The sequence below is a fragment of the Girardinichthys multiradiatus genome, chromosome 15 (assembly GCF_021462225.1).
Source record: "Girardinichthys multiradiatus isolate DD_20200921_A chromosome 15, DD_fGirMul_XY1, whole genome shotgun sequence".
Classification (NCBI taxonomy): Eukaryota; Metazoa; Chordata; class Actinopteri; order Cyprinodontiformes; family Goodeidae; genus Girardinichthys; species Girardinichthys multiradiatus.
Window position 1 is genome coordinate 36177491 of NC_061808.1, and position 27804 is coordinate 36205294.

The window sequence follows — 27804 nt, forward strand, 5'->3', positions numbered from 1 at the left end:
TTAATTTTGTCTCCAGAGGCCCAGCACACTAAATGTTGAGACAAGCTGTTCAGAAAGAACAGGAGGGTTGGGTAGGGACTGTGTTTCTGGGAAGGGGGTGCTGACCCAGATCAAGAGAAGGTCCGGGTATGCTAGTGACTCAATTTGCAAATGGCTGGCACATTTGCCGCTAGAAAACTTAATTGATGACATATCAAGTTTAGTGATTGTTTAGTGGCAGTTGCTGGAGGATCCAACTGCAAGTGTCTGTCACCACCCCCCCAGATGATTCATTAGATACCATTACAATCACTTGATGGAATTTGCTCAGAAATGCATTACGGATTCACATGGGAATTGGTCATATGTTACATTACCTGGCATGAGAGGCAGTGACTCAACATTGGAATCATTAGATACTTAGTTAGCTGCATATTTAGAGAGCATTTTGCTTGCCTAAACAGATGACACCATAGTGGTATCCCTGAAATAAGTATTCATCTATAAACAAGACCCCATGTATACCATGCCTGGGGTGTTGAGGAAAAGATCCTGGATTCAATTGACTGACATAAGTTTTCACCAAGGGGTGGCTGTACTCAGCCTTAGAAATAGGGTGAGAAGCTTTGTCATTCAGGGGGAAGCTTAAAGAAGACCCATTGCCCTACTGCATCAAAATAAGTCAATCTAGGTTGTTTGGGCATCTTTTCAGTGCCTCTCTTAGGGGGTATTTCCAGGCACCAGGTCCTACTGACAGGAGACCCCATGGCAGACCCCATACCCACTGGAAGTACTGCATATCCCATATGGCTGGGAAACACCTTGAAATCCACCCGGATGAGATCGAGAGTGTTGCTGTGAAGATGGGTGCTGGGCTCCGTGTGACCCTATCTTGAAAAAGTGGCATACAGTGAAAATCATCCTGCATCAGCTAAACTATGGGTTCATTGTCCCGTGTGGTTGGCTGGGATTACTATCACACCAGAGACAGCAGTGTTTTCAGTGATGTGGTGGTCTAGAGGTCTAGACTGAAGACGAATGTGGTGCACGATGTTCACCAATAAATCTGGGTTTTGCAGTATGAAGTAATGCTGTAACACTGAGAAGAGAACCTATTCTGCCAATGTTGTGCACAGACAAACTGATGTTACTCCTGGCCTCATAGTGTGGGGAGCCATAGAGCGTGACCTTGGGTAACCTTTGATGGTGATGTGTGGGACCTTGGTTTTGCAGCGCTATGACCTGACATGGTACCAGAGGTGTACACATACTGCCAACTGTGTTATTCATTTAATTTGCTATCATAATCACTGCAATACAGGTAAGTTACCCATAAAACATTTAGCCTCAGAGCATTCCCATAACTTATTCCTGCAAATTGTTTTGGATCCAGGCTAAAGGGAAATCTGAGAAGCAACAGGAACTCTTGGTGTTCCTTGTTACATCTCATGATAGTCTACAGACAACAGGGGTAGGAACTGCTGTTTCATGCAGCAGTTATTTTAGTACTGAAAATAGAAAAGTTGATCGTTCTTGAACTTATTGTTCTAGGAGCACAGTTTTTTAAACAGTTTGTAAAATTTCAGTATCATTAATCTTCCTTTGCTCCTCAGAAAATTAGAACCATATGGGTTCAAATTCATCCTCATTTTTCTTCTGTCTCATAGCTGCTCCTTCTAAGGGTTGGTACTGCATGTCCAGAGCTTCTGAGCCTTGCCAACTGTGTTGCTTGAAGTTCGTCTTTAAATCCTGTGTCAATTTTGTTTATATGAAAATCCACAAATCTTTAGCCGTTTTTTTTGTCCACCATCTGCAGGTCAAACATCATAGCAGGTCTCACTATCATCTTTTAAACCTTCCCTTTTAATCTTTCTGTCCCAAACCTCCCCTAAGACTAATCTTCACCCACTCCAACTTGCCGACACGCTCTTCATCGTATCATTATAACTGAAAGCAATAAAGCTGTCACTTCCAATACATAATTTCATGCTTTCAGATGTTTAGCCATCTACTGCATTAATGGAATTGAAATAAGGTGAGTTTTTTCCCAACACAAAATGGCAGTTTCAGTCCAAACTTGGTAAAATAACCTGAACTACCTGCAAGCACTTCTTTGCACATCTGGCTTTCAAACATAATAAAGCAGAATGCAGTAGATTGTGAAGGTAGGAGGCTATTGGTTTACATTTCTGATTTGAATTCCAATAACTTTGAGTGGACCCTGCTTCCCCCTTGAAGCCATCTTTGTGGGCAGTAAATTCCCACAGCAGAATTAAAGTGCTGATATGGGTCTTTGTAAAATAGCATTTGTCAAACATAACGCAATGGACCCTGTGGGCTCGGTTTTTGTTTACAACCTCATACTTTCTACGATATGGGATTTGATACCTGGAGACTCCTCTCTCAGCTGACCTCCCTGGCTGTGAGTAATGAGGCAGGACAGGCTCTCAGACAAGGAGCCAGACCTAAACTCAGGGTCAAATGTTCATTGGCTTGACCCACTTTTATGTTTAGATGAAGATCTAATGATCTGTGGACAGTATTAGGACTTCAGAGAAATGTGTTTATTGTCAAATATTTACACATGAAACACTTATTTATATCAGTCTTTTCTTTCCATTTTGGGAGGATGTGGCTGCCGGTGGGAACAGTAAGCTTTGCTGGTTTGTGTTTGTCGCATCTTTGGGTTGGGACCTCTACTGCCGTTCTAGGAGCTCAGCTGAGCTTTTTAAAATGCTTCTGTGTTCTACCTCCAGAGGGCAGCATGTGCATACTTTTCAAGCTTCATATGAATGTAAAGCTGACAACACAACTGAGCAGCTTTTAATCTGCTATTGCACTGAAGATGATGGTTGCAATTTTAAATCCTGCAGAATGTGAGCCATAACTTTTCCTTGATTAGACCATATGGACTATAGGGACAAGAATAGAGAAGAATGACATGTGAAAATGTTTTGGGCTGCTCAGGGCTTTTTTAGCCCCTGAGGTCAGTCTTTGGTTATTATTTTATCCACAGAGTGTGAAGTTAGTAAAATTCATGTTTGTGTTTCAAATACTGATGTGAAAAAAAATAATTCCTTAGAAAATCAAAGACAGCACAAACTATGTGGAATTTGTATTTGAAAAGCTTCTTTTTAAGATTCTGCCTCCAGTTGTTTAGGTGGGGTTGTTTTTAAATCTTTGTTATTATGCTGACCAAGAAAAATATCAAGAATAGGCTGAAGATGTGTAACAAGTCCCAGGATAGACAGAAGAAAACTGCTGCAAGACAATTTGGTGATGGCACTGCCTGAGCTGGCATCTCAGGCTCAGTCCTGAGCTATCTCTTTTTTCACATTGTTTTTTCAGTGTCCATGATTATTTTGACCCATAATGGATCTGACTGTTTTGTGGATGACTTTGTTTTTTTCTTTTGATGTTACTTGTGTCTAGACAGCCAGCCAGGGAGCAGCGGCTCACACACCGTGTCGCCGCTGTCCCGCCTCCCCACCAGCACACCAATATTACCGAAGCACAAATAAGACAAGAATGTGTCCTCGTCAGTCAGGATGTGGTCCAGAAGTTTATATCCAGCATGTCAGAGACAGTCACAGAAGTTATAAAAGGAAGGTCAACATGACAAATATCAACTCTTTCCATGATATTGATGGATTTAATCATTTTTTCTTCAGTATGCCATAAGAATGGGTAAAAAACAAAAACAAAAAAAAGCAAATCTACAAACAGGAAAACCCATAAACTAATTAGAACTTCTTGCAAACCTTTTGCCATGAAGGTGGCTAAACTGACATTCTTGCAACATCGCTGTTTTGTGCATATTTAGTGTTTCCTGTTGTTGTCCGAACCCAGATATCTCTACCATCACTGTCTTTGACGTTGGACAGACAAGTTGAGAGTGTGTTTCCAGTGCAGAGTGAAGACTCCACATTTATTGAGTCCTTGGAAAAGAACATTAGGGTTCTGTATATTCTGCTGAAGTCAACGGCAATTTTTATTGAGTTATAGAGCTTTTTACTGTCCACACTAACAGGAAAACATCAGAACCACTTCCTGGTGGCTCAGGTCAGAAAAACTAAATTTACTGAATTGGAACCACATGGTAAATGTGTGTCATCCTAAGCAGACAGTGATGTTCCTGAGAAGCTGCTGCTTTCTGCCAAGGTAAACGTCTCTAATGTGGAGACACTAAAACACTGGACCTGTTGTATACCAACACCAAGGAGGCATACAGCTCATCTCCTCTCCCTTCTCTGATGGGCTCTAATTAAAACTATGTGACGAGCACAGTGAAGGGATGGTCTGAGGAGATTAAAGCAGCTCTGAGGAACTATTTAATCTCTACTGTGTGGGATGAGTTCTGTGCTCTTCGTGGGGAGGACAATGCTGTAGATGTCTTCACGGGGATCTAACAGGACTAATTGCCCCATTATTGACCTTAATGGTCCTATAACTGTGCTTGTTATGACTACATTTGATAAACTTCCAACCACGTTCAGAACTGAACAAGTCTTTTGATTGAGACATAAGACATCTTCAGGAAACAAGAGAAGTCCAGCTGCCTTCTACTGAAGCACTTAGGGTTGATAATGAGGTGGATCAAAGATCAGGACATTGACATTTTAGACCCATGGCCCGGATTCTCCCCAGATCCTAACCCCACTTAAAACTTGTGCTCAATTCTGAAGAGCAGGAAGAGAAATGGCAGTCACATTACTGTTTTAGTAAATGGTACCGACCAATGAAAGCGGTTTAAACAAAAGCCATATTCACCCAATCGCACTCACAAACACCCACATTCATACACCGATACGCAGGCAAGGAGGCAACTTAGGTGCCTTGCCCAGAGGCAAATCGACATGTAGCAGGAGGAAGCTGGAATGGAACCCACAACTTTCAGATTGCCAGGCGACTACTCTTCCCAATTAGTTTTGTGCATATGTTTCCTGCTGTTCGAATCCAGACATCCCTACCATCTCTGTCTTTGGAGTAGTTTGTTTCCAGGCAGATTGACAACAGCAAATTTAAAGAGTCGTTCAAAAATAACATTAGTGTTCCATGAGTTTATGGAGCTTTTTAATGTCCACACTAACAGGAAAACAGCAGAGCCACCTCATGTTCTGTCAAGTCAGAAAAACCGAATTAACATTATTTGAACCACAGGGTAAATGTTGTGTGTCACTCTGAGCAGACAGTGATGCTCCTGAGAAGCCACCGTTGTCTGCCAAGGTAAACCTTTCTGCTCCTGAATACACACACTACCACATTTTGCTAAGGCCTCTTTTCTTCTGTTTGTGAAAGAAAAAAATAGCACTTCTCACATACTATTTATCTTCTTTAGCTTGAAAAAAGTAGCATTTACAGAAACCTTATTTTTCTGTTTCTGAAGGCAGCAGTAGCTCCATTGATGCATTTGAAGTTCGATTTTTCTTGATTTTTTTAGGTTGTTTGTGTGCCAAGTACCAGATACAAAAATAGCTTGGACCTGTAAATACAATCTCCCCCTGGTTGGAATGAATCACATATCCTCTAAGTCAGTGCTGCACTAGCTTGTAACCTGGCATTCATTGCTAGTCAGAGCATAGAGGTGATGCAAAGTAACAAAAGCCATATTATTTGGTTTATTGGTGGCAGGGAGCTGACTCCTTTCGATGTAAAGAGGCAGCAGCTCCACCCTGAGCTTTCTCTGAAGCACGGAGCTCCTCACTGCTGCCGTAAATCACACAATATGGCTTCTTCCTTCAGAAGAGTAATAGGAGTTTTTTTGAAAATTTTTAAAAATAGCGTTCACAAAGGGTGACATGTTCCTGTCATGTAGGATTTTTGAAATCCCACGGCGTGTGCCGGGCTTAAAGCCAGTATACCCTACAGGGAAAGCTAATTTCACCTGCTTGGTTCTGGGAACTTGTTGTGGACCATATCGAAAGTGTTTCCTTTCTTGACCAAACTGGCCGGAGCAGCACCTGCCTTTATGCAGGCAAAGCCCCAATCGGCTTACCCCTATGTTCTGCCATTGCTCCTGACGATATAAAATGTGTTTGTCTGTTTAAATTGTTTTTCTTTTTTACACAAAGTAATTTTTCTATCTAAGGAAACCCAGCAGATTGCATAGAGTCAGTGACTTGTAGCATTCACTCCTCCTGGATGAGCATGTAGAGACAGTGGACAGTCACTGACGTTGACTTTGCAGCAATCCCTCATACTGAGCATGCATGTAGCGACAGTGGAGAGGAAAAACTCCATTTTAACAGGAAGAAACCTCCAGTAGAACCAGGCTCGGTGTGAGCGGCAATCTGCCACGACCGACTGGGGGTTAGAGAGAACAGAGCAGAGACACAAAGAGAACAAAGAAGCACTGATCCAGAAGTACTTTCTATGGGAAGGAAAAGTAATGTTAATGGATGTAGCTTCTTTAGTCGTTTCACCTAGAAAGAAAGAACAGATAAACTCTGAGCCAGTTTTCAAAGTTAGAGTCGGAAAGAGAGCACATATAATTAGTTACAGTAAAAGCTCAGTCAATTGCTATACCTAGGAGAGAGAAAGGGTTAAACACTGAAAGACAGGGCTATGTGGATCATCTGTAGAAGGTGAGCATTAAGTTGTTGCCAGCAGAAACATGGACGATGCCCCTCTCCAGAAAGGTGTCACAGGTAGACAGAGTCAGGCCAGGTGTAGCTTCTAGGAAGAGAAAAGAGAGAAAACATAAAGTTAAAAACTGAAATAACAGCAAATAATGCAGAATTGGAGAGTAGTGTGAGAATGTAGCAAAGAGGGTGAAAGTGGTCATTATGTCCTCCAGCAGCCTAAGCCTATAGCAGCATAACTACAGAGATAGTTTCAGTTTATTTATTTATATAGCACTTATTTACAACAATGTCGTCTCAAGGCACCCCACAAAGGGTCCGGAACGGCACGGGGCCGCCGGGGATGTCAGACCAAACCAGCAAGTGCCAGAGCCCGGCCACCCCAGAACGGGCCACGTGTAGGGGCAATAAGTAAAATAATAAGCTGATAAAGTTTATCCATCTAGAGCCCACTGATGGTCATTGTTATACTAAAAACCATAAGGATCGGCATACCTCTCTCTGTCAGACTGATTATAACCATTGGAAAAGAGAAGAGGTCATACAGGATACAAGCTGAAACTCAGGACAGCAAAATACAAACACAAGGCTCAGCTTCTGATTTGAACTTTAAGACTTTCTTCACGGGATAACAAGTTTCAGTTGGTTAAAGGGGAAAAAATGAAACTTTAATTGTTCAAATAGGTAGATATACTTTGCTTACATCTAACTCAATTATCTTACTTAATTTGTTTCTCTATACAGAAGATGCAGGGACTTATTTCCCCAGCATAAAGAGGGATCCAGGCCGTTATTTGCAGCCCTGCTCAGACTCCGTGAAGACATGGCTGCGCAGCATGAAAAACGCCGGGAAGGTTCTCATCCTCATCACCAGCTCCCACAGTGACTATTGCAGGCTCATCTGTGAACACATCCTGGGGTAAGAGAATGAACCGCTCTTTAACATGGCTTACTTTCACTCTTTCTACAACTTTCTTGGAAAAATACTGACTCTGACACTTTCATGTGTCATCACACTCTATTTTACGTTGTGCTGGATCATGTTTACTTTTAGTTTGTTGAGTTTCCATTTAAGCAGTCTTTTGTCTTCTTAAGAGGGATCAAACTGATTCAAAGCTCAACTTGTTTTTAATCTTTTACTGGATGGACATGAATACACTGACAATCATTTACAGTCAAAAAATAACAATAAAGGGATAATCCATTCAGTCAGAAATCAGCCAGTTTTCTCTTGATTGACTCTGACTGCAGATTGGCGGTTTAAATACAGTCAAAAACAGTCAAAATAATTTTTCCTTGTACTTAAAAAGCATCAACACTAAAAATTGGATATTTTTTCTTTGAACACAACAATGAACACGAGGTTCTGTAATGCACATTTTGTTTTGAGTTTTATAAAAGTCAGATAACAGTGACATTTGGTGGATAAAAAGGGAATTTCTTCATTTAATGCCGGCAGCTCCTTTTCATGGTTTGGCGACCTGTCCAGGGTGTACACCACCTCCCGCTCACAGACTGCTGGAGATAGGCACCAGATTCCCCGCGATCCACTGGAAGAAGCTGTAGAAAATGACTGACTGACTATTTGTTACATAATTGTTGTTAAAACAAAATGAACTCAGGGGAGTTTGTATGGTATAGTACATCAAATGAATATTGAACTCAGCCAAAATCAGCATTAGCTGGTCAGACCTCAAAGTAAATTTGGATCAGCCAGTAAAAGTTTGCCATTTTTAATTAGAATGAAGAGTTCCCCTCACCTACATGTGTTTGGATGTAAAAGGGAGTTAATGCATCAAGGGAAAGAAACAAGAGGCTTAGAGGCCCTGCTTTTACAGATTGGTAATTTAAATATCACACCAACAATTAGTGTAAAGCTGTGATGTAGATGAGCAACATTAGGCAATGATGGAATGCAAATGAATATTTGCATTCCATCATTGCCTAATGTCACGAAAACATAACAAACATACAAATATACGGATACAAATATTCATGTATACAAATAATTTTTTATTTATATCGGCAGTAGAAGACAACAATTGGCTGGTGTTTTTTGTTGCTTTTTTGCACACTAGATTTGGACCACTTACCAAGGTCATTAGCTACTATCCATGTGATCTGTCAAGGATGCGCTTCCACTTTCGTGCAGTTCACATTCTGGCCACTAGATGGAGACAAAATAATTCTATGAGGATTGAAGGCCAATACGCAGTATGCATGTGGTTGAAATACACCATATTGGCTGTATTCAGACAGGATCAGGGTTTATTCTAATTCACAACACGTCCAAAAGGGGAACATAAGTAATAAGTCCTGACAAAATTGCTAAAGGTGCGTTGATAGTAATATAAGATCTGATGGTTATCTGAGGCTGGATTTAAGGTGTGCTCCATGTGATTGGAAATCAGATTTTCTGAATTCCAAATTGGTGCAAAGAAACTGCTAGAATGCCTCCAGAAGTCAGAATTTTATCCTAAACAGTTGGAGGATTCTCTTCAACACCAACCTGAAAACCTAATATATCTGTCTTGAAATGTAGTAAAATAGGTGCAGTAATAAACAGTTTTTATTTTTTTTAACTGTAAACTTTCATACTTGTGTTTGCCAAATAAACAGACATATCACTTTACAAAGCAGATAAAGGCTTAACGGAATTTGTTACATAAGCAGAACTTTCGTTAGGTGTGCCACGAAAAGCATTACTGTCTTAGGTCTTATGATTAGCAATGCCTTTATTCTGTTCACTATGAGCTGCTGTTGGTCAGTACTGCACTCCCTGTAGTTTAAGCTTATTTTTGTAACGTGAGCCTTGTTTTACACTCAGTCAAACTATGACAAAAAAAAAACGTAATAATATAAATCACTGTGTCTAATGTCCACAGTGAACATACGCAAACATGCCTACATTTCTTCTCAAGAAGTGATGTTTTAATGAACCTCTGTGGCCTGTTGAGGCAGTCAGCCTTTTCAGACATAATCCAGTGTTTTACGCATCAGCGGCCGATCTACTTGGAGAAGTCAAGCTGAAGTGACAAGCATGTGAAGGTGAAGCTGTTTAAACTATGGATCCTCCCCCCCACTGCCCTCACACACACACACACACACACATCCAGTGCTGCGGGATACACAAGGCAGTGAGTGTGAGTGGCTGGGATGCTCTCTGTTTTTCAGGAAACTGGTTGTGATGGTTGTGTGTGTATGTGCTCGTCATGTTCCAGTCACTGCTGTACATAGCCAGAGGATACAGATTTGTGCAGTGATAGCTCCACAGGAAACATTGCCAGCTTTATCCTCCAATGGTTGCTTTATGGAGAGGTTTGTGTTGTTTAAATTGGGTTCCTCAGCTGAATAACATTTCCTGTTTTTTCTGGTGTTAAGCCCAAGAACTCATGAACTGCGATAAAGACAATAAAATACTCTTATTTTTAACTGTAGTGTTAGGTCAGTTCACTGTTGAGAAATTATGTGAAATGTCAAAGAAGATCCTTTCCTTGACTTGGAGCTGCTTTATGTGTCGAGTCAACTGCAGGATGGTGACAGACCGCTGTCTGAAATAACACAGCTAGGCCAGAGCCGTGCAGAAAGAAGACAGCAACGGGCCTAGAGAAGCTGCTCTTTGTATTCAGCCGGTTTTTTTTTTTTGTTGTTTTTTTTGTTTTTACCGTGTCCTGTCCGGCAGAGTATCGCTCAGAATTGTTGTCTGAGTGCCAAGAAATTGCCCAACAGATTTACTTTCACAAGCAGAGCATCACAGCTAATGCTTTAAAGCTCTGGTTGGAAGCTTAACACCTGTGAGTATGAGTGTGGACGCGCTTTTGTATACAAGGTTTCTCCACAAAAACATGCAATAGCGAGTGTGAGGACCCACAGGCCTGCCCCATGGTCCCTGGACGGACACTGAGGAGATCTGAGTCACAGACATCTAAATTCAGACACAGACATCTGTATTCAGCCGTTTTTGTTGGACCATAGTTGTCTTTTTTTTGCTGTGAAGAAATGATGGAAGTCTTTATTTGGGAGCCAACGTTCTTTCTCAGCTGTATCAAACTGGGTTCAGCGGGTTTTCAGCTAAATTCTCATAAGAGTTCTTCGTTTCCAAGGATGACAGAATTCCAACCATCTGGAGTTTTAAAATATCATCAAAAATATTTAACATGTCATAATATCTTTTTATATCACAATGGCATATTTAGGCCATTACGAACATAAGAAAAATGAAAGGGGCTGTGTAGGAATAACTTTTCAGAGAAAAAATATTTGAATTGAAAAAGAATTCACAAATACTGAGATTTAATTTAGGAATTTGCAACATAAAAGTCAAAAGTCCTGAGAGATTAAAGTCAGAAATGAAGAAGGAGCACATCCAGATGTTCATTTACCTTTAAAGCGCATGTATGTTGTTAAGATATACTGTTTATATATGAAAATGGAAATAAAGACATTAAAAAGAAGAGTGGCTCATTGTGGGAAACATCTCTGGGACATCAGGATCTGCTGTTTTTCCGCTGTTGTCCCTTCCATGATGTTATATCAACACCAGTGATCGCTGGATATCCTGCTTTCTCCCTCTCCTCATGTTATCTTCAGGTATTATGGACATGTAAGGTTTTGATGGCATGATGGTGACTTTCCCTGTTTTACACTGATCTCTTGTTATTCCAAGGAGTGTTAAATGTTACCATATGCCTACAAACATGTAATGTAATCTTTAATTTTTAGTTCGTATAACCTATAGTGCCTACCCCGCTTAATCATTGAATTCAGGTATTTCAGTTACTTCTAGCTGTATAAAAATGCAGAGAATCTGAACCAGACCTTCTTGCCCAACATCAGTGTCTGACCTCACAAATGTGCTTCTGGAAGAACGATCAGAAATTCTCATAAAATCTCTCCTGAATCTCGTGGAAAACTTTCACAGAAGGGTTGAGGCTATAAACCTGCATAGGTGGGTTGTCATCATATTTAACCCTATGGATTAAGAATGGGATGTCACTCAAGTCCGAGTGTGTAGAAGCAACTGTCTTTATTTTAGGTTTGAGATAGACTGTCATAAACTTATTGATGTAAACATTTAATAACTACTACCAGTCATGGCTGTTTAATTGTAAATTAAACCAACTGTTGTAAAAATGTGAATGACATTTACTGTATTATTCTGAAAGGAAGCATTAGAATATGTTATGTGCTGTCACCAACTGATTCAGCAACCATGACAAACGCAGGAGAGACAAATTGAAAGATATTTATTTCATTAAGAATGAATCGAAATCTCAAATAACTAAAGAAAAACAATGAGGTGTGGCTATCAGTATCCTTCTACTACATGGTTGATGTCTGCTGTTTGGATTAATAACATGTCTGCTGACTCAAAAAACTTAATGCAAGGGTTTTTAGGCCCTCCAGAGTGGCTCTTCATAAGATGAGAAATATTTTTAAATATAAAGCTTTTAAAAAGGCAAGTTCTGACATTTCTGTGTTTTTCATGAAAAACTTTCATAGTATTTCCATAACAGAAACACTAATGATACAAGGTTTTTGCTTTGTTTATGTTTTTTTATCTTGTCATTAAGCTGCAAACTACATGTTTTTTCTCCATTTCTATGAATAGGTAACATTCCATTCAAAAAAATGGTCTTATTGTCTTCTTGTAAAAGTTTGACATTTTCTTTAGTCCTATAACCTAAAATTGTGTATAAATGTTTTATTTGTAATTTAACTATAAATGTTAAACAATATATACAGTAGGTGTTTATAAAACTTTAAAAAAGAGTCAAGTAAGTTTTATGTGCCAAAAATGGCTGTTGGGGTTGTAAAAGTCACCGTCCCGTGTCCTAAGGAGAGGTAGTAGGAAGTACATGCCCTGGTGCAAAGGCTGCAGATAGAGGGAGGGGGATGATTTGGTTAAAATACAAGAATCAGTCCAACAGCTTATTGAGCTGATAGTTCTAAAACAACAGAACAAAAATGTTAAATCAGGACATTCCCAAACCTCACTTACCCCAGTATATACCATTAGCTAATAAACCAGTTAACAGGTGTTCTGGTTTCATGAAATAAGCAGTAAGCATGCCTGCATCTACTATTAACATGTGCCCCATAAATAAACCCTAACCCTTGTTAAAGGCTGTCTAGACAGCGCTTTGAGGTGGAGGCACTGGGAGACATGCAAAGATAGTGTTCAGTTGATAGCTGGGGGCAGTCTAAGTTGGACAGCAGTAGAACCACCTCTATCTCAAGGACAAACCATTAGCAGACAAGGAGAGAACCGGGCAGCACTGGAAAGCCATAGGGGAGATGGGTGGAGGTTGATGGATCACAAAAACTCACCAAAGACCTCCCTCAGCTCTGTCAGCATAAACTGCATCAGCTGTAAAAAACTGGGAATGCTTCTGCAGTTTCTGTGATGAGTGATGTGTACAAAAGACAATTTTGTTTTCTGCGAATGAGGTAATTTTTACATTCTCTCTTACTGTACTGCCTGTCACAGAACTGGGTGTAGTAAAGTTCAATATCCAATGTTTGACAAGTGGTTCCATGTATGTAACCACAGCTCACAACCTTTCATTTAGAGGTTTAGGTCAAATAAATCTCAGGTTGAAGGCCAAGATACTGTCTGCCATGTTGCTCTTCCTCACAAAAGCTTTAGGAAACTCTATTAAAGTTTACTTCTCTTGCAGAAATGAACTTGTTTTTATGATTCACTGTAGGAAACCTGCTCTGCTTCATAACTGTACTTCCGTAGGTTCCCTTGAAGACACTGTCTGGTTCTCTAGATGCTCGGTGTTTTTCTTCAGGACTGGGGGCCCGTTGAGACTGTTTTTCACTCCTCATGCAGATATTCTTCTCTCTACAGCGGCCAGCGTGTCTCAGTTAAGCTCATGTTGTTTATCTGGATGCTACAGGAAGGATTTTGAGGAGCTGTTTGACGTCATCATCACAAACGCCCTGAAGCCTGGTTTTTTTTCCTTGGTACCCCAGCAGAGGCCCTTTAGGACCCTTGGTGAGTAGCACTCCATTCATCTGTGTACCTGCACTTTATTTTCCTGGGAAAAGAGTAAGCATCTAACTGGCTAAGTTAAATACCTGAAGCTTTATCTTTAGGATTCCTCCTTAGTATTGCTGTGATTAAATTAAACCGAACTATGATCACCATACAGAATGACTTATCAAACTGTGACTAACATGGTTATATTTTATATATATATATATTTATATATTTTTACACTTTACATTCTATCTACACCTTGTTGATTTAGTCCCTGATGGGAGGATTTTGCTACATATCGCTGTTGAAATTTAACTGACTACAACCAAAGAAAAATTTTAAATGTTCCACAGATATCTATCTTATTTATTTTATTAGGCCACCATCACTGGTTAAACTGGGTAATCTTGCGAACCAGTAACTAAATATTCCAGGATTTAAGTGGCTTTAGGCTTTCTGCTTTGTGCTCACAGTTACTTTCTGCTCTGCAGATGTTTCTCTTGGTCTAGAATAGGCCTTTTGGAATTTCCTTTCTTCAGATTATCAGTGAAGCCACCAACAGGAGATGGGGGTGGTGGGTGGGGTAATTGTACCAAACATCTTTCAGAATAAAAAATAGTGTGTTTATGCCTAGTGAGCTAATGTCACTAGAGAACATGAAGAAAGCTTTAGTGTCAGAGAACAGCGCTTGGTCATGTACTGGAAATAAGTCAGCAAGATGTTAACGCAGATGATTTCAGACATCTGTGGCACAGCAGACGTTCCCAGCTGATGTCATTCTGCGACTGTTGCTGATACAGCTAAAAAAGTCAAGCATCTGCTTTAAGAATAGGACCTTTCAATAGAAGAAACAGTGTTCTGAGCAGTTTACTTCCACTTAAAAACATATCAGAAATGAGGACGTTTTATTTACTCAAATGCTCCCACATACAGTGCAGTCATACAGACACATCAATGCAATTTCCATCAACAAAACATCCCTAAATTTGATGTCTATATTCTGTAAAAAAAAATGTCTATAGTCTAAAAAAATGTCTGTAGTCTGTACAGTAGGTGATGAGGGAGTGCATCTTACAGTAGACATAATGCATAGCTGGTATGGAATGAATAAAAAGTAAAATGGGAAGAATGAGTCCTTGTGAGGAGTTACATACTGTATGTATGGTTGAAGTGACTAGTTTTTACAGTGCTTATTCAGCCTATACTTCAGTGTATTCTGGAGAACTGTTAGGATCCAGCTCAACCAGGGGCAAAACCAGGCTACAAACCAAGTAGCAGCTCATGAAAAAAACACAGAGTACAAATAAGAGTTAAACAAGAAACTTAAACTAAAACACAGGTCACTTCAAAGCTAACCAGACAACAACCAAAAACTATTTACACAAATAAAACTTACAAAATGTAACAATTACATTATATATAGTAGGCTAAGTGAGCTGTAGCATACAATGTACAAAGTTAAAATATCATCATTCATTCATTTTGTTTTCCCCCTAATTATGATGAGTCATGTTCATGGGGAGCTGGTACCGATCTCAACAATAATTAGGTGAGAGGTAGGAAAGACCCTGGACAGGTCACCACTCCATCACCGGACTCCGGGTCACTTCCTATGCAGGTTTTTGGGCTGTGGGAGAAATATAGAGTACCAAGGAGAACTCACACATACATGGGAGAACATGCAGAATCCCTTGAATTGGATCCCGTTGACCTGGATATGAATAAATAGAAAGCAATATATACAAATATATAAATTTGAGGATCATGTATGCAATATATACATGATCCTCGGACTTAATCTTTCTTTTACCCTTTGCTCTAATGGCGCTGAATGTGGGGAAACCAAATGGACGAAATTAAGACTACTGAGAAACTGTAAGATGGTGAAAAGGACCGTTTCTTCTGGCTTGGCTTTTTGTTCATTTTACTGACCAATTCATATTTACCAATTCAAAAGAAAACATCGACTGTAGGCACTTTACAAGATTCAATTAAAAGCTTTGAACTGCTTTATTCCAAAGTCAACTCATTAAAAACAAAAGAAATCATTTCACAAAGACTCCCATGCAGTCAATTCATGATGAACTACAAGCTTATTCAGTTTAATTATTAAATATCAGTTTTTTTTAAAGTATCTCTGTGAAGAAACCAGCTGTTTTCCTCTCTTTGATTTAACCCCATGTCGAGACACAGCTCAGTCAAACCTTTGTTCATTTTACAAACCAGTCCCTTTTAAAACTATAGTTTCCATTCAAGCTTGCAACAGCGTCCATGGACTCCAGTAAAGGCTGCAGCAGCGAGAATGTTGTAAAAAAAGTTTAATGTTTTTTTGTCACTCATTTCAGAAAGTAAAACTCATATATTCTATAGATTCATTACACATAGAGTGAAATATTTCAAGCTGTTATCTATTGTACTTTCTATGATTATTGCTTTCAGATAAAGAAAACCCAAAATTTAGTGTCTCAGAAAATGTGAATATTTTGAAAAAGTTAAATACTAGAAATTCATGGTGTCATACCCTAATGAGCTAATTAACTCAAAACACCTGCAAAGGTTTACTGACCCTCTAAATGGTTTCTCAGTCGGGGTCATACTACACAATCATGGGGAAGACTGCTGACTGGACAGATGTTCAGAAGACACTGAGACCTTCCACAGGGAGGGTAAGCCAGAAATGGTCATTTCTAAAGAAGCTGGTTGTTCACAGAGTGCTGTATCCAAGTATATTTATAGACAGTTGAGTGGTAGGAAAACGTGTGGTAGGATAAGGTACACCATCAACATGGAGAACCGCAGCCTTGAGAGGATTGTCTGACAAAATTCATTCAAGAATATGAGGTAGATTCACAAGGAGTGGACTGAGGCTGGAGCACATCAAAAGTTACGCCACAGAGATGAATCCTACACATGGGCTACAAATGTCGCATTCCTCGCGTCAAGCTACTTCTGAACCAGAGACGTTGGAAGCGTTTTATTTGGAAATGAAGGTTCCAGAGTCTGGAGGAAGAGTGGAGAGGCACAGAATCCACATTGCTTGAAATCCAGTGTGAAGTTTCCACAGTCTGTGATGGTTTGGGGTCATCTGCTGGTGCTGGTCCACTGGGTTTTCTGAAGTCCACAATCAACGAAACCATCTACCAGGAAATGTTAGATCACTTCATGCTTCCCTCTGCTGACAAGCTGTATGGAGATGCTGATTTTATTTTCCAGCAGGACTTGGCACCGGCCCACACTGCCGAGGTACCAACAGCTAGTTCAACGACCATGATATTCCTGTTCTTGATTGGCCAGCAAACTGTCCTGACCTGAACCCTATAGAAAATCTATGGAGTATTGTCAAGAGGAAGGTGAGAGACCTCAGATTCAACAATGCAGATGACCTGAAGGCAACCTGGACTTCCATCAGCAGAACCACAGGCTTATCACCTCCATGCCATGCTGCCATGCTGAAATTCAAGTAAAAGGAGCCCAACTAAGTACCGAGTGCATAGAAATGAACATACTTTTCAGAAGCCTGACATTTTTGTTTAAAATATCCTATTTATTTTTGTTGAACTTTTTATTTATTATGCAATTGTCTTATATTAACATGTATACAGGTTCATCCTTATCCCAGTTTACATTTTACATCTTATTTGCATCACATTTATACAATTCTTCCTTATGGACATTTAATCTGCATTAATTATACATATTGTTTAGTTTCGACTCTGCCTGAAATCATCTGGGGACTATCTGCGAAGGGAAAGACTAACAAATACAATTCCTTCGGATAAACAATGCCCCCATTAATAAAGGTTAATATACATTAACTACAGCTATGAACATTTAAATCCCCAATAATTACAATGAAAGTCATAACATTAGACATGACAAAAAAGCTTCATAGTACATAGTAGTAATGGCACTCACTCTATTCCAAAGTCCCTTATACTAATGTACAAGCATGTAAATAATGGAGTCAGGATTCCAATATGAATCTTCTTGTTGGTTTCCATTTTGATTCAAACATCTTCACCTTAAATTGTAGTCTAGCTGTTGTGTTTTCCATAGTATAAATCTTTTTAACTCTATCTCTCCACTGCATAATGCCGGGAGGATGTGGACTCAGCCAGGTAGATGTAATACATGTCTTCACAGTCAGAAAGCAATGTTTTTCATATCTGTTTGTACATCTTCCCAGAATTTGACCAATTTTGGACAATCCCAAAATATATGAGTAAAGTCTCCCACCCCACCACAATTTCTCCAGCAAAACCGAGAAATACCTACTACTGTATCTAGATGTGATGATTGGAGTGCTAAAGAAACGCATCTTAACTTCTAATATTATTTGCTCCCTGCCTGCCAGGTATAAATCCCATTTGGTCTGGATTGATCAATTTGTTTATATATTTTTGCATTCTTTGCGCTATTATACTCGTTAAGATTTCTAAGTCATTGCATAGTAAGCTAGGGGTCTATATCCTTCACACATAGTTGGGTTTTTTTCCTTTTTTATTACTGATATAATGGCTTCAGACCACGTTTTAGGTGGGTTCCCTGTTGTTAGTGCATAATTAAATACCTTACTTAAGGCTGGTGTTAATTATTCTTTAAATGTTTTGTAGAACTCTCCTGGCAGTCCGTCTGTCCCTGGACATTTGTTATTTTTAAGATTTTTAATGACACTCAAAATTTCCTGTGAAGTTATTGGTCGAGTCATTTCCGGTGTTTCTTCTTCTGACAGCATTGGAAGATTAATTCCTTTGAGAAAAGAGGATATTTCTTTTTCTTGGGTTGTTGTGTCTGTATCATCATATAGTTTTCTATGATACTCCGCAAACGCTTCAGCTATTTCTCTGGGTTGTGTCCTATCCTGCAAACTTGAGGGGATGTTTTATTTTAGTAACATATCTATTTATTCGGACTTTTCTAAGTTGAAATGCCAGTAGACGACTCACCCTATTTCCCATTTCACAATATCTTTGATTTGTAAAGTGTAGTGATCCTTCTGCTTTAACAGTTAATACCTCCTCTAATTTATTTTTTGTCTTTATAAGCTCGCCCATTATATTTTTATCCCCCAATTTATGTTTAATTTCCGGAACTTTGATTTTATTTTCCAATTCCCTTTCTTCTTTCATTCTAACCCTTTTGAGTCTGGATGAAATTTCTATTATTTTCCCTCTTATCACCGCTTTGCCTCGTTCCCACAAAATTGTTGGTAAGACCTCACCATTATCATTTATTTCGAAATAATCCTTAAGTGCTTAATTTAATTCCTTTACAATATTTTCATAGGATATAATTGACACGTTCATTCTCCAATATCTGAAACACGATTCATCATCTGTATTTAATGTTAACACAATAGGTGCGTGATCACTAATAGTTATACTTTCTATATTACATTTTATTACCTTCTGCATATGTTGCTGAGATATATACGGGTAATCTATTCCAGAGTAATTTTTGTGCAGATGTGAGTAGAATGTATAGTCTCTTTTCTTGAGGTTGATATTTCTCCATGCATCAATAAGACCAAGTTCCTTGGTAATATTATTCATCATTCTAGATCTCTTTGTCTGCGGTCCATAATCTGAAGGGTACCTATCTAATATATTGTTTTGAACCATATTGAAGTCACCCCCCATCAGAATTAGTCCTTTTGCATCATTAGTTATTATTTTGACTATTTGATAAAGGAAAGTATCTTTCTTCTCATTTGGGAAATATACATTTATTACTGAGATTGTCATATGTCCTATATGTCCTACCACCATCACATACCTTCCTTCTTTATCCTTAACCTCTTTATCAACTTCAAACAATAACCCTTTTTTGATCAAGATCACTACCCCCCTCCTTTTTCCAAATGAAGCATAAAATGCCTAACCTACCCACTCCCTTTTCAGTTTTCTGTGTTCGATCTCGATTAGGTGTGTCTCTTGTAATAAAGCTATCGAGCATTGTAAGTTCTTTCATTGAGTCAAAATCGTATTACGTTTAATTGGATGATTTAATCCGTGGACGTTATAAGATACTATATTTAGCTTGTTCATGTTATTATTATGTCTAAAGTTGTGTTGGACCCGTCACCTTTTTGAAAACAAAAATACGTTACACACACCATAACCTCAAAGAAAAAGAAAAAAACAAAAACAGAGTATAAACACACTTATTAGAACAGGAACGTCCAAACACTGCCTGAACATAAATTTTCCAAGAGTCCCATCATCAGAAAGCTGTGGCCTGCTCTCTAAAGGAAAAGCACTTAGTGCATTAACAACTTCCTAATAGTTGTCTAAAGTCCTAAAGATTCAGCCTCCTCAAAAATCCTCGATGCTACTCCTTAAGGAACACATTTTTCTTCTAATCTAATGAATTATGTAACCATTAGCGTTTTTATTTTTTATTTTTTTTCTTCCCTCTTTTTCTTTTCTTCTCTTCCTTCCTTCCCACTCCTTTCCTTACAATTCGTGACAATTAACCTCTCTATAGATACCTGCAATTGTGCATACCTACATATTCAATTCAATTCAAAAATACTTTATTAATCCCAAAGGGAAATTAAATGTTGTTATAGCTCATATTATGAAGGTTTCCTCAAAGAGCCGTTGTAGATGCTGATGGCTGTGGGCAGGAAGGATCTCCTGTAGCGCTCCGTCTTACAGCAGATCTGAAGAAGCCTCTGACTGAAGACACTCTGTTGTTGTACGACAGTCTCATGAAGAGGATGCTCAGGGTTCTCCATAATGTTCTACATTTCATGAAGAATCCGTCTTTCCACAATGATCTCCAGAGGTTCCAGAGGAGTCCCCAGAACAGAGCCAGCCTTTTTTATCAGCTTGTTGAGCTTTTTTAAGTCCCTGGGTCTGATGCTGCTTCCCCAGCAGATGATGGCAGAAGAGATCACACTTTCCACAACAGACTTATAGAAGATATGCAGCATCTTGCTGCAAACACCAAAGGACCTAAGCTTCCTCAAGAGGTACAGGCTGCTCTGTCCCTTCTTGTAGGTGGCTTCACAGTTGCATCTCCACTCTAGTCTGTTGTCCAGGTGAACACCGAGGTATTTATACTCCTCCACCACCTCCACTTCTTCTCCCATGATAGAAATAGTTTTTGACTTATTCCTGTTTCTCTTAAAATCTACAATCATCTCCTTTGTTTTAGTCACCTTCAAGATGAGATGATTGTTTCCACACCATGCCACAAAGCGGTCCACCACCTTCCTGTACTCAGCTTCTTGTCCATCTCTGATCCACCCCACGACTGCAGAATCATCCGAGTATTTCTGCAGATGACAGGAGTCTGTCTTGTACTGGAAGTCTGAGGTGTACAGAGTGAAAAGGAATGGTGAGAGTACAGTCCCCTGTGGTGCTCCTGTGCTGCTGACTACCTGGTTAGACTCATAACCCTTCAGTCTCACAAACTGTGGTCTGTTTGTCAGGTAGTCTTTGATCCAGTAGATTGTTGAGGCCTCCACCTGAGTCTTCTGGAGTTTCTGACAAAGCAAATCAGGTTGGATTGTATTAAATGCACTGGAGAAATCAAAGAACATGATCCTCACAGTGCTGCTGGCTTTGTCCAGATGACAGTGGGTTTGTTGAAGCAGGTGTGTGATGGCATCTTCAACTCCAACTCCACAGCGATAAGCGAACTGAAGGGGGTCCTGATGGTTTATTGTTTGCTTACTCAGGTGGGCCAACAGGAGTCTCTCTAGGACCTTCATGATGTGGGATGTCAGGTCAACAGGTCTATAGTCATTGAGGACTGATGGGTGAGTTTTCTTTGGTACTGGAACAAGACAGGAGGTCTTCCACAACACCGGAACCTTCTTCTGGGCCAGGCTAAGGTTGAAGAGGTGCTGCAGAATCCACAGAGCTGCTCTGCACAGGCCTTCAGGATTCTAGGGCTCACATGATATGGACCTGCAGCCTTATTCCGATTCAGTCTCTCCAGTTGCGTCTTCACTTGACATCTTGAGACTCACAGGTGGAAGGGGGAAGCAAAGGAAGCATCAGCACCTTCTGATATGGTTGAAGGCAAACATGTAGAAGCAGAAGGGTCTAGGGCTGAGGTGGAAGATAAAAAATTTGAGGTGTTACTGGACAGCTGTGGGTCCTGTGGGTCAAAGGAGGGTGGAATGTCTGTTTGGCTGTGAGCAGGAGAGGAGGATGCGAAGCTTGTTTCTGAACTGAACCTATTGAAGAATGTGTTCAGTTCATTGGCTCTGTCCAGACCTCCATCAGTCTGATCATCCTTCTGCTTGAAGCCTGTGATCTTCTTCATCCCTGTCCACACATCTCTGATATTGTTTTGCTGGAGCTTGCTTTCCAGCTTCTTCTTGTACACCTCCTTGCTGTCTCTTATCTTGACTTTAAGTTGCTTCTGTAAACTCCTCAATAATTCTCTGTCTCCCTAAATAAATATAGATGATATTTAATGGTACTTTTGCGGATGACGTCATCACTTCAGGAGGACCCTCAGGTCCGCCTCTGTCATTCCACGCTGCCTCCGTTTTCCCCTATGTCCGGTTACCGATGTGGTCTGCGCCACCATCTGGTAAATTTTCTCCAGTCAGCCCTTCACATTGATGCCCATCTCCTTCAGTATAGGCGCCGCTTGTTCCACTGTGGTGAATGTCTTTGTTCCCGTGTCCAAAAACACTTTCAGTTTGGCTGGATAGGGAGACCTCATCTTCACATTCCTCTCCGTCAGCTGCTTGATGATGTCTCTCACTGCTTCCTTTTCTTTTGGACCTCCGTTGTGTAGTCTCGGTTGAAATAGACAGTTTGTCCCTCATAACAAATAAAATATCCTATTTTTATGTTATGTAATATAAAAACATTTTGAGATATTGCATTTTGGGTTTTAATTATCTGTAAGCCATAATCGCCAAAATTACAAGTAATAGAGGCTTGAAATATTTTACTGTATGTGTAATGAATCTGTATATTATGATGTGAGTTTCCCTTTCTGAATTTTGTCACAAAAATAATTTTACAATATTCAATTTCTTTTTAAATGTACCTGTACTCATTTTTTGCCCACTGGTTGTAAAGCAGTGTTCTGTTTCAAAGTTGATGGGTGGCACTCCTTTAGTTTACGCACCATAACTGTCTGTATTTTTCATGACTGGAAATATTTTAAACCACCACATTTGTCTTTTTTGTAAAGTATTGGAAAGGTGTTACCTTTGTTTCAGCCAGATGACAGGCAGTGTGTTAGTGTTATTCTATATAGCCAGAGAAAATTGGTCGCTGGTTCTCTGGCATCTAACTCAAAGGTATAAAAATGATATAACACAAAATTTTTGCTGTTCTGAAATGGTAACTTTTAAAATTTTGGCTAATCTTGATACCAGTTACCAGGCCATGTCTATCGCCGATCAGGCTAGCCCCATCAAACAACTGAAGGGATATATATTGCTAGCCTAGCCACATTAGCCATTGGCTTTGCAATCCTAATGCCTTTTTAAAAGGCACTAAATGGAAAGCCTGGTCAAACATGAGTTAACACCATGACCAACAACTATTTACCACACAAAGTTCACCAACTGACATGAAGGGAACTATTGGTTTAGGTTTGTGAAGTAGCAAAGAGTAGTTGTTGTATAGAGGGGAGATTATAAGCATCAACAAAGAAAAGAAGCTAAATAAGTTGACAAAACAGCAGATAATGATTTTTATATCCATAAATCTCCAGCTGTGTCAGCAAAACGTTCTTAGCCCTTTGAAATCAAGATGCTTATTTTGGCCAAATGGTTCTTTAGGCTTTTTTAAGGGGTTATAAGGATTGGGAGCTTCCCAGGAAATGATGTACTTTTGGGTCTCTGAATCCTCTGATTGGACCTGGCTTTCCATGATAAAACCCAGATCTGTTCCTGTTTCAGTCCTCTGGATGTTCTTTGAGGTTCTTTAAGGAAAGTGCTGCGAAGAACTATAGTTGACATGGGTGGTCTTTGAGATTTTAGTTTTGTAATGAAAGCTACAATCTTGTGTTGATATGCCCAACCAGTCATTGTATAATTATAATATCTGGACCAAACACTGCACAGTGGAGTCACAGAAGGATTCCTATTTTGCTGAGTAAACTGTTATCATTAAATAAAGGACCCGAGAAAGGGAACTTTTGGAGCTATTATTGCTCCTGGTTCCTCCAATTTGGCCACCGAGCAGGGAAAACAGACAATGAGGTCATTCTTGCTTAATTTACTGTTAGTTATTTCACCTTTTTTCTCTGACCCATAGTTTAATGAGTCTGAGTAGAAGTTTAGACTCTTCAGTAAGATCTGTTATAGTTTACTGTTTCCTCCAATGATAAAGAAGCATTTTACCTCATCAGGTTGAAAAAAGTGATGTGAAGATTTTAAATGTGTTTGGTCTTTAACAGTCTGCATGCTTCTGTTAACCTTCCCAGGCTGTCTGGCCCTTTCTCTGTAAGCCAGACCTCTGATCTTAAATGTTGCTGGGAAAGCTGTGTCCTGGCACAGGGGGCCCCTGAAGGAATGCTCACATCATCTGGTTCATCTTTCTGCTAACATTGGGAATGCATTATGTGTGAAAACAAGATGATTTACTCACTGAAATATTCACCTTTCCCCTTCACCCACAGCCTGGCCACCCTGGCAGGAAAAAACATTCACTTCTGTCCTTTCTCTGCATTCCATTCCTTCTGAAGCTGGGAAGAGTTGTTAGTCTGAGCTCTTCACATTTTCAGCTATGTTCAGCAGCCAGTAGAGGTTTTTTGAAAGAATGCTGCCCATAAAGTTTATTTTACAGACCTGTTGGTTAAAAACTAAACAGAGCATGGTCATCTCAGTATAATAATATATAATTGCCAAAACATCTTTCTGTAGGCTTTAAACTGATGACTTTGGTAGGAAATTCTTCACCACCATGCAATAACCACCATAACCTAATAGTTAGGAATTCGGTATTGGAAAACTGCTATGCTGAATACTAGGTTTCCTCTGGGTGTAAGTTATGTAGTTACCGGATTCAGTGAGTAGCTTCTGATTCTGATTACTTCTGATTTGTCCTGCGATGGACTGGCGACCTGTCCAGGGTATACCCCGCCTCTCGCCTGTAGACCGCTGGAGATAGGCACCAGCTCCCCCGTGACCCACTATTGAAGGAGCGGTATAGAAAATGGATGGATGGATGGCTTCTGATTCCCTAAACCTCATGCTGAAAGACCAGTCCTGTGTTGGTGGAAAACAAGTCCACCATGGTTGATCTGCTTTGAGTTAAAAGAGCAAAAAGATGGCTGAAACTTCTGGATTCAGAACCTAATTAGCATAATTGTGGATTATCATTGTTAGTCAATAAATGTTTTTGGAAAATAAATCTTCAATGATCATGATTTAAGATCTTATAAATCATTGTAACCACATAGAAAAAATAAGGGAAGTAAGTTGTTTTTTCCTGACTGAAAACAAATGTATAGTCTCATTTTCTAAGTCTGACCAAATTATCATATTCTCATGACTTTACAAGTGTATATTTTTTTAAGATGTCTATTACTCAAGAAACTTCTGTTTTTAAAGTGTGGAGAGAGCTTTAGTTAAATTCAAATGACTATTTATTGGTTCGGTCTCTAAATACAAATGATATTTATTGGAAGGAAGGGTTTAAAAAACTATCTTAAATTTTGTTTTTACCCACCTGCATCTGACCCTTCATCTGAATGAATTGGTGTATAAGCAGGGGTGAAAGTAGTTTTAAATTCTCGCCGGTACTCAGGGGCGGAGCTAGAGAGGGGGACTGGGGAGGCACTGAGGGCATGTATGCATGCAAATATATATATATATATATATATATATATATATATATGTGTGTGTGTGTGTGTGTGTGTGTCCAGGTCAAAGCTCAAACTAATTAAAACGTATCAATATTTTACTTTACGTTATTGTTCTCTGCATTGTGGTCAAGTTTTGATTTCATTTAAATAAAACGTTTGACAGTTCGGTTGTTTTCGCAGTTTTTATTTAAAAGTCTGTAGAAGGTAAGTGATTTATTGTCCGTCCTGTCCTAATGCAAGGGGCGTTTTTGTATGTCTGTGCACCACCTGTGTAAAATTTCCCAGTCCATTAAATTGAACGCAACAATCTCCTTGGCAACCGTTCTGTTTTGGGGGTAAGCGCACATGTGCTCTCGTGTAGTGTATGTGAAATCTCTGGTCATAAGCGGTGTTTTCGAGCTGTACTGTGTTGTTGTAATTCAGCAAAATAACATAAAACACAACTATTTACTCTCCTTTTGCTTTTAACTGGGGTATTTAGCAGCGAGCAGACAGAAATTAAATGTAGCGGTGCTCGTTTTAAAGGCTGGCCGTTCACAAAATCCTCGAGCTCCGAGGGAAGAGAAGGAAAGCAAGAGCACTGAGACTCCAGCATAGCAGAAACAATTTGGAATGAGGGGAAAAAAGCTATATTTAGAATCAGAATCAGAATCAGAATCAGAAAAGCTTTATTGCCAAGTACGTTTTTGGACATACAAGGAATTTGTTTTGGCGTAGTCGGTGCAATACAGTTTATGTTTTAGACTGGCTTTTGGTAGCGGATCTGATGTTCTTTGTGAGGTCGTGAATTTTTGCACCCGTAACTGGTTCTGGATGACGGCTTCATAGCAGACAGCCGTTCCTCCCTCTTCCCAGTACTGCGTACCGGCGCAGAATCTTTTAGTGGTACGCAGTACCGGACCGTACCGGCTCACTTTCACCCCTGTGTATAAGGTAACTACAAGAGACTTATGAACACAAACCCAATCTCTTTTAAGAATTCTTACTATATTGTTATTTTTGTCACCAGGTAAAGTCACAAATGGACAGCACAGGGAAGAAATGTTCATAGTAACACTGAAATGTAATAAAATAGTTCAAAACAAAAAACATTCTTGACCAAAATATTAGCCCTATTAACAAGTGTTAAATTGTAAAAGAAGGTGAGGAGACACTGAAGCTGGAGAGATACCTGGGAACTGTCCAGAAACTGGATCCATGCTGGAGTTGCTCTCTACCACCTTGCATGAAACAATAAAGGGATTTTATTGTGCACTGCTGTGGCTTAGATGTATATGAACATTCCTAATTACAAAATGGATTTCTTCTTCACAAGAAACATAGAAACTGCTCTGATTGATTATTAAAAGACACTTAAGTATTGTTCTCAGTTGTCAACATGCACTTATACTGTCTTGAGAGTTGCAGGCTCAAGCTGTCAACCTAATAAATATGCTACTTCCTGATAGTAGAGACAGACGGTGTCCTTCAAAATAAGTGTTGCAGCACCACCGCATTCAGGAACATTAGATCTTCATACAACATAACTAACTCTTTCCATAACAATGTACTCCGAAGAAGTAGTTTTTATATTCAGCTACCTGTAATTATCAATAACAAAGCCTTATATCTCACATATAGCAACTCTAAACATCAAACAAGTAGCTGTAAACTGCGCCCTGCCGAGTTTAGGTAGTACTCCGTGGGGTGCGTCTCATGTGGGCCTTTATGTCTCTGAAATCACTGTAGTGAATCTAAAATCAGGCTCATTTTGAAAGGACTGGTTCAGTATATGGCATTTTAAGGTCACATTTCCAATCTATCGACATCCCAAAACATCTTTAAAAAAAAGCACTGAAAAATTAACCAAGACTTTTTTTTGGATCAATTTTTGCCAGGTGATTTGTTTTAGCCATTTCTAATTTATTGTGACAAGTTATGATAAGCATGTACTGACTGCAAGTTTTAAGGCCATCTGCAGGATACAGCCTTGGTTTCAAGAAAGATCAGTGATGGTGGGCAGTGGTCTTTTGTCCTACAGACATCCTTGATCAATGCTGTAGTTAATTCTATATCACACGTGACTACAAGCTTGGTATGATAATAACATAGCATGGCTAACAAACACACTATTTGTGTGCTTTTACTTTACAACAATCTCATTTAGAAAATTGGAAATTGGTTCTTGGAAACCAGCACTTTGATTTTCCATTTCAACAATACAGCTGTTAGTGAGGGCTGCTGGTTTTGCTTTCTTCTACACAATGTTAAAATGCTTGTCTACCGTGAGGTGGGCAACGAGCTTAAGTTTATTTGGCAGAATTCACAATTTATGACTTTCCATATGTTTATGTTGGCTTACTAACATCAGGGTACAGACCTTCTCACATAAGCACTAATATGGCTGAGGGATCAGCCATATTAGGTGTTCATGTACCTGTAAATTGTTAGCCAGTTCATTGTTCATATTTTTGCGAACTCTGT

The 27804-nt window shown here is 39.5% G+C and overlaps 1 protein-coding gene across 3 annotated transcripts in view; it reads left to right on the top strand.

Annotated features, from left to right (window-relative positions):
* nt5dc1 (5'-nucleotidase domain containing 1) overlaps positions 1-27804 on the top strand; it is an 86087-nt gene that overhangs the window by 41547 nt on the left and 16736 nt on the right. For all 3 annotated transcript variants that reach the window (XR_007041769.1, XM_047387719.1, XM_047387720.1), the window contains exons 7-8: positions 7305-7479; positions 13466-13563. Coding sequence is in view for 2 of the 3 variants with exons in the window: in XM_047387719.1 (XP_047243675.1) it covers positions 7305-7479; positions 13466-13563 (273 nt within the window). In the remaining variant the exon portion in view is untranslated. The remainder of the gene's footprint in view (positions 1-7304; positions 7480-13465; positions 13564-27804) is intronic.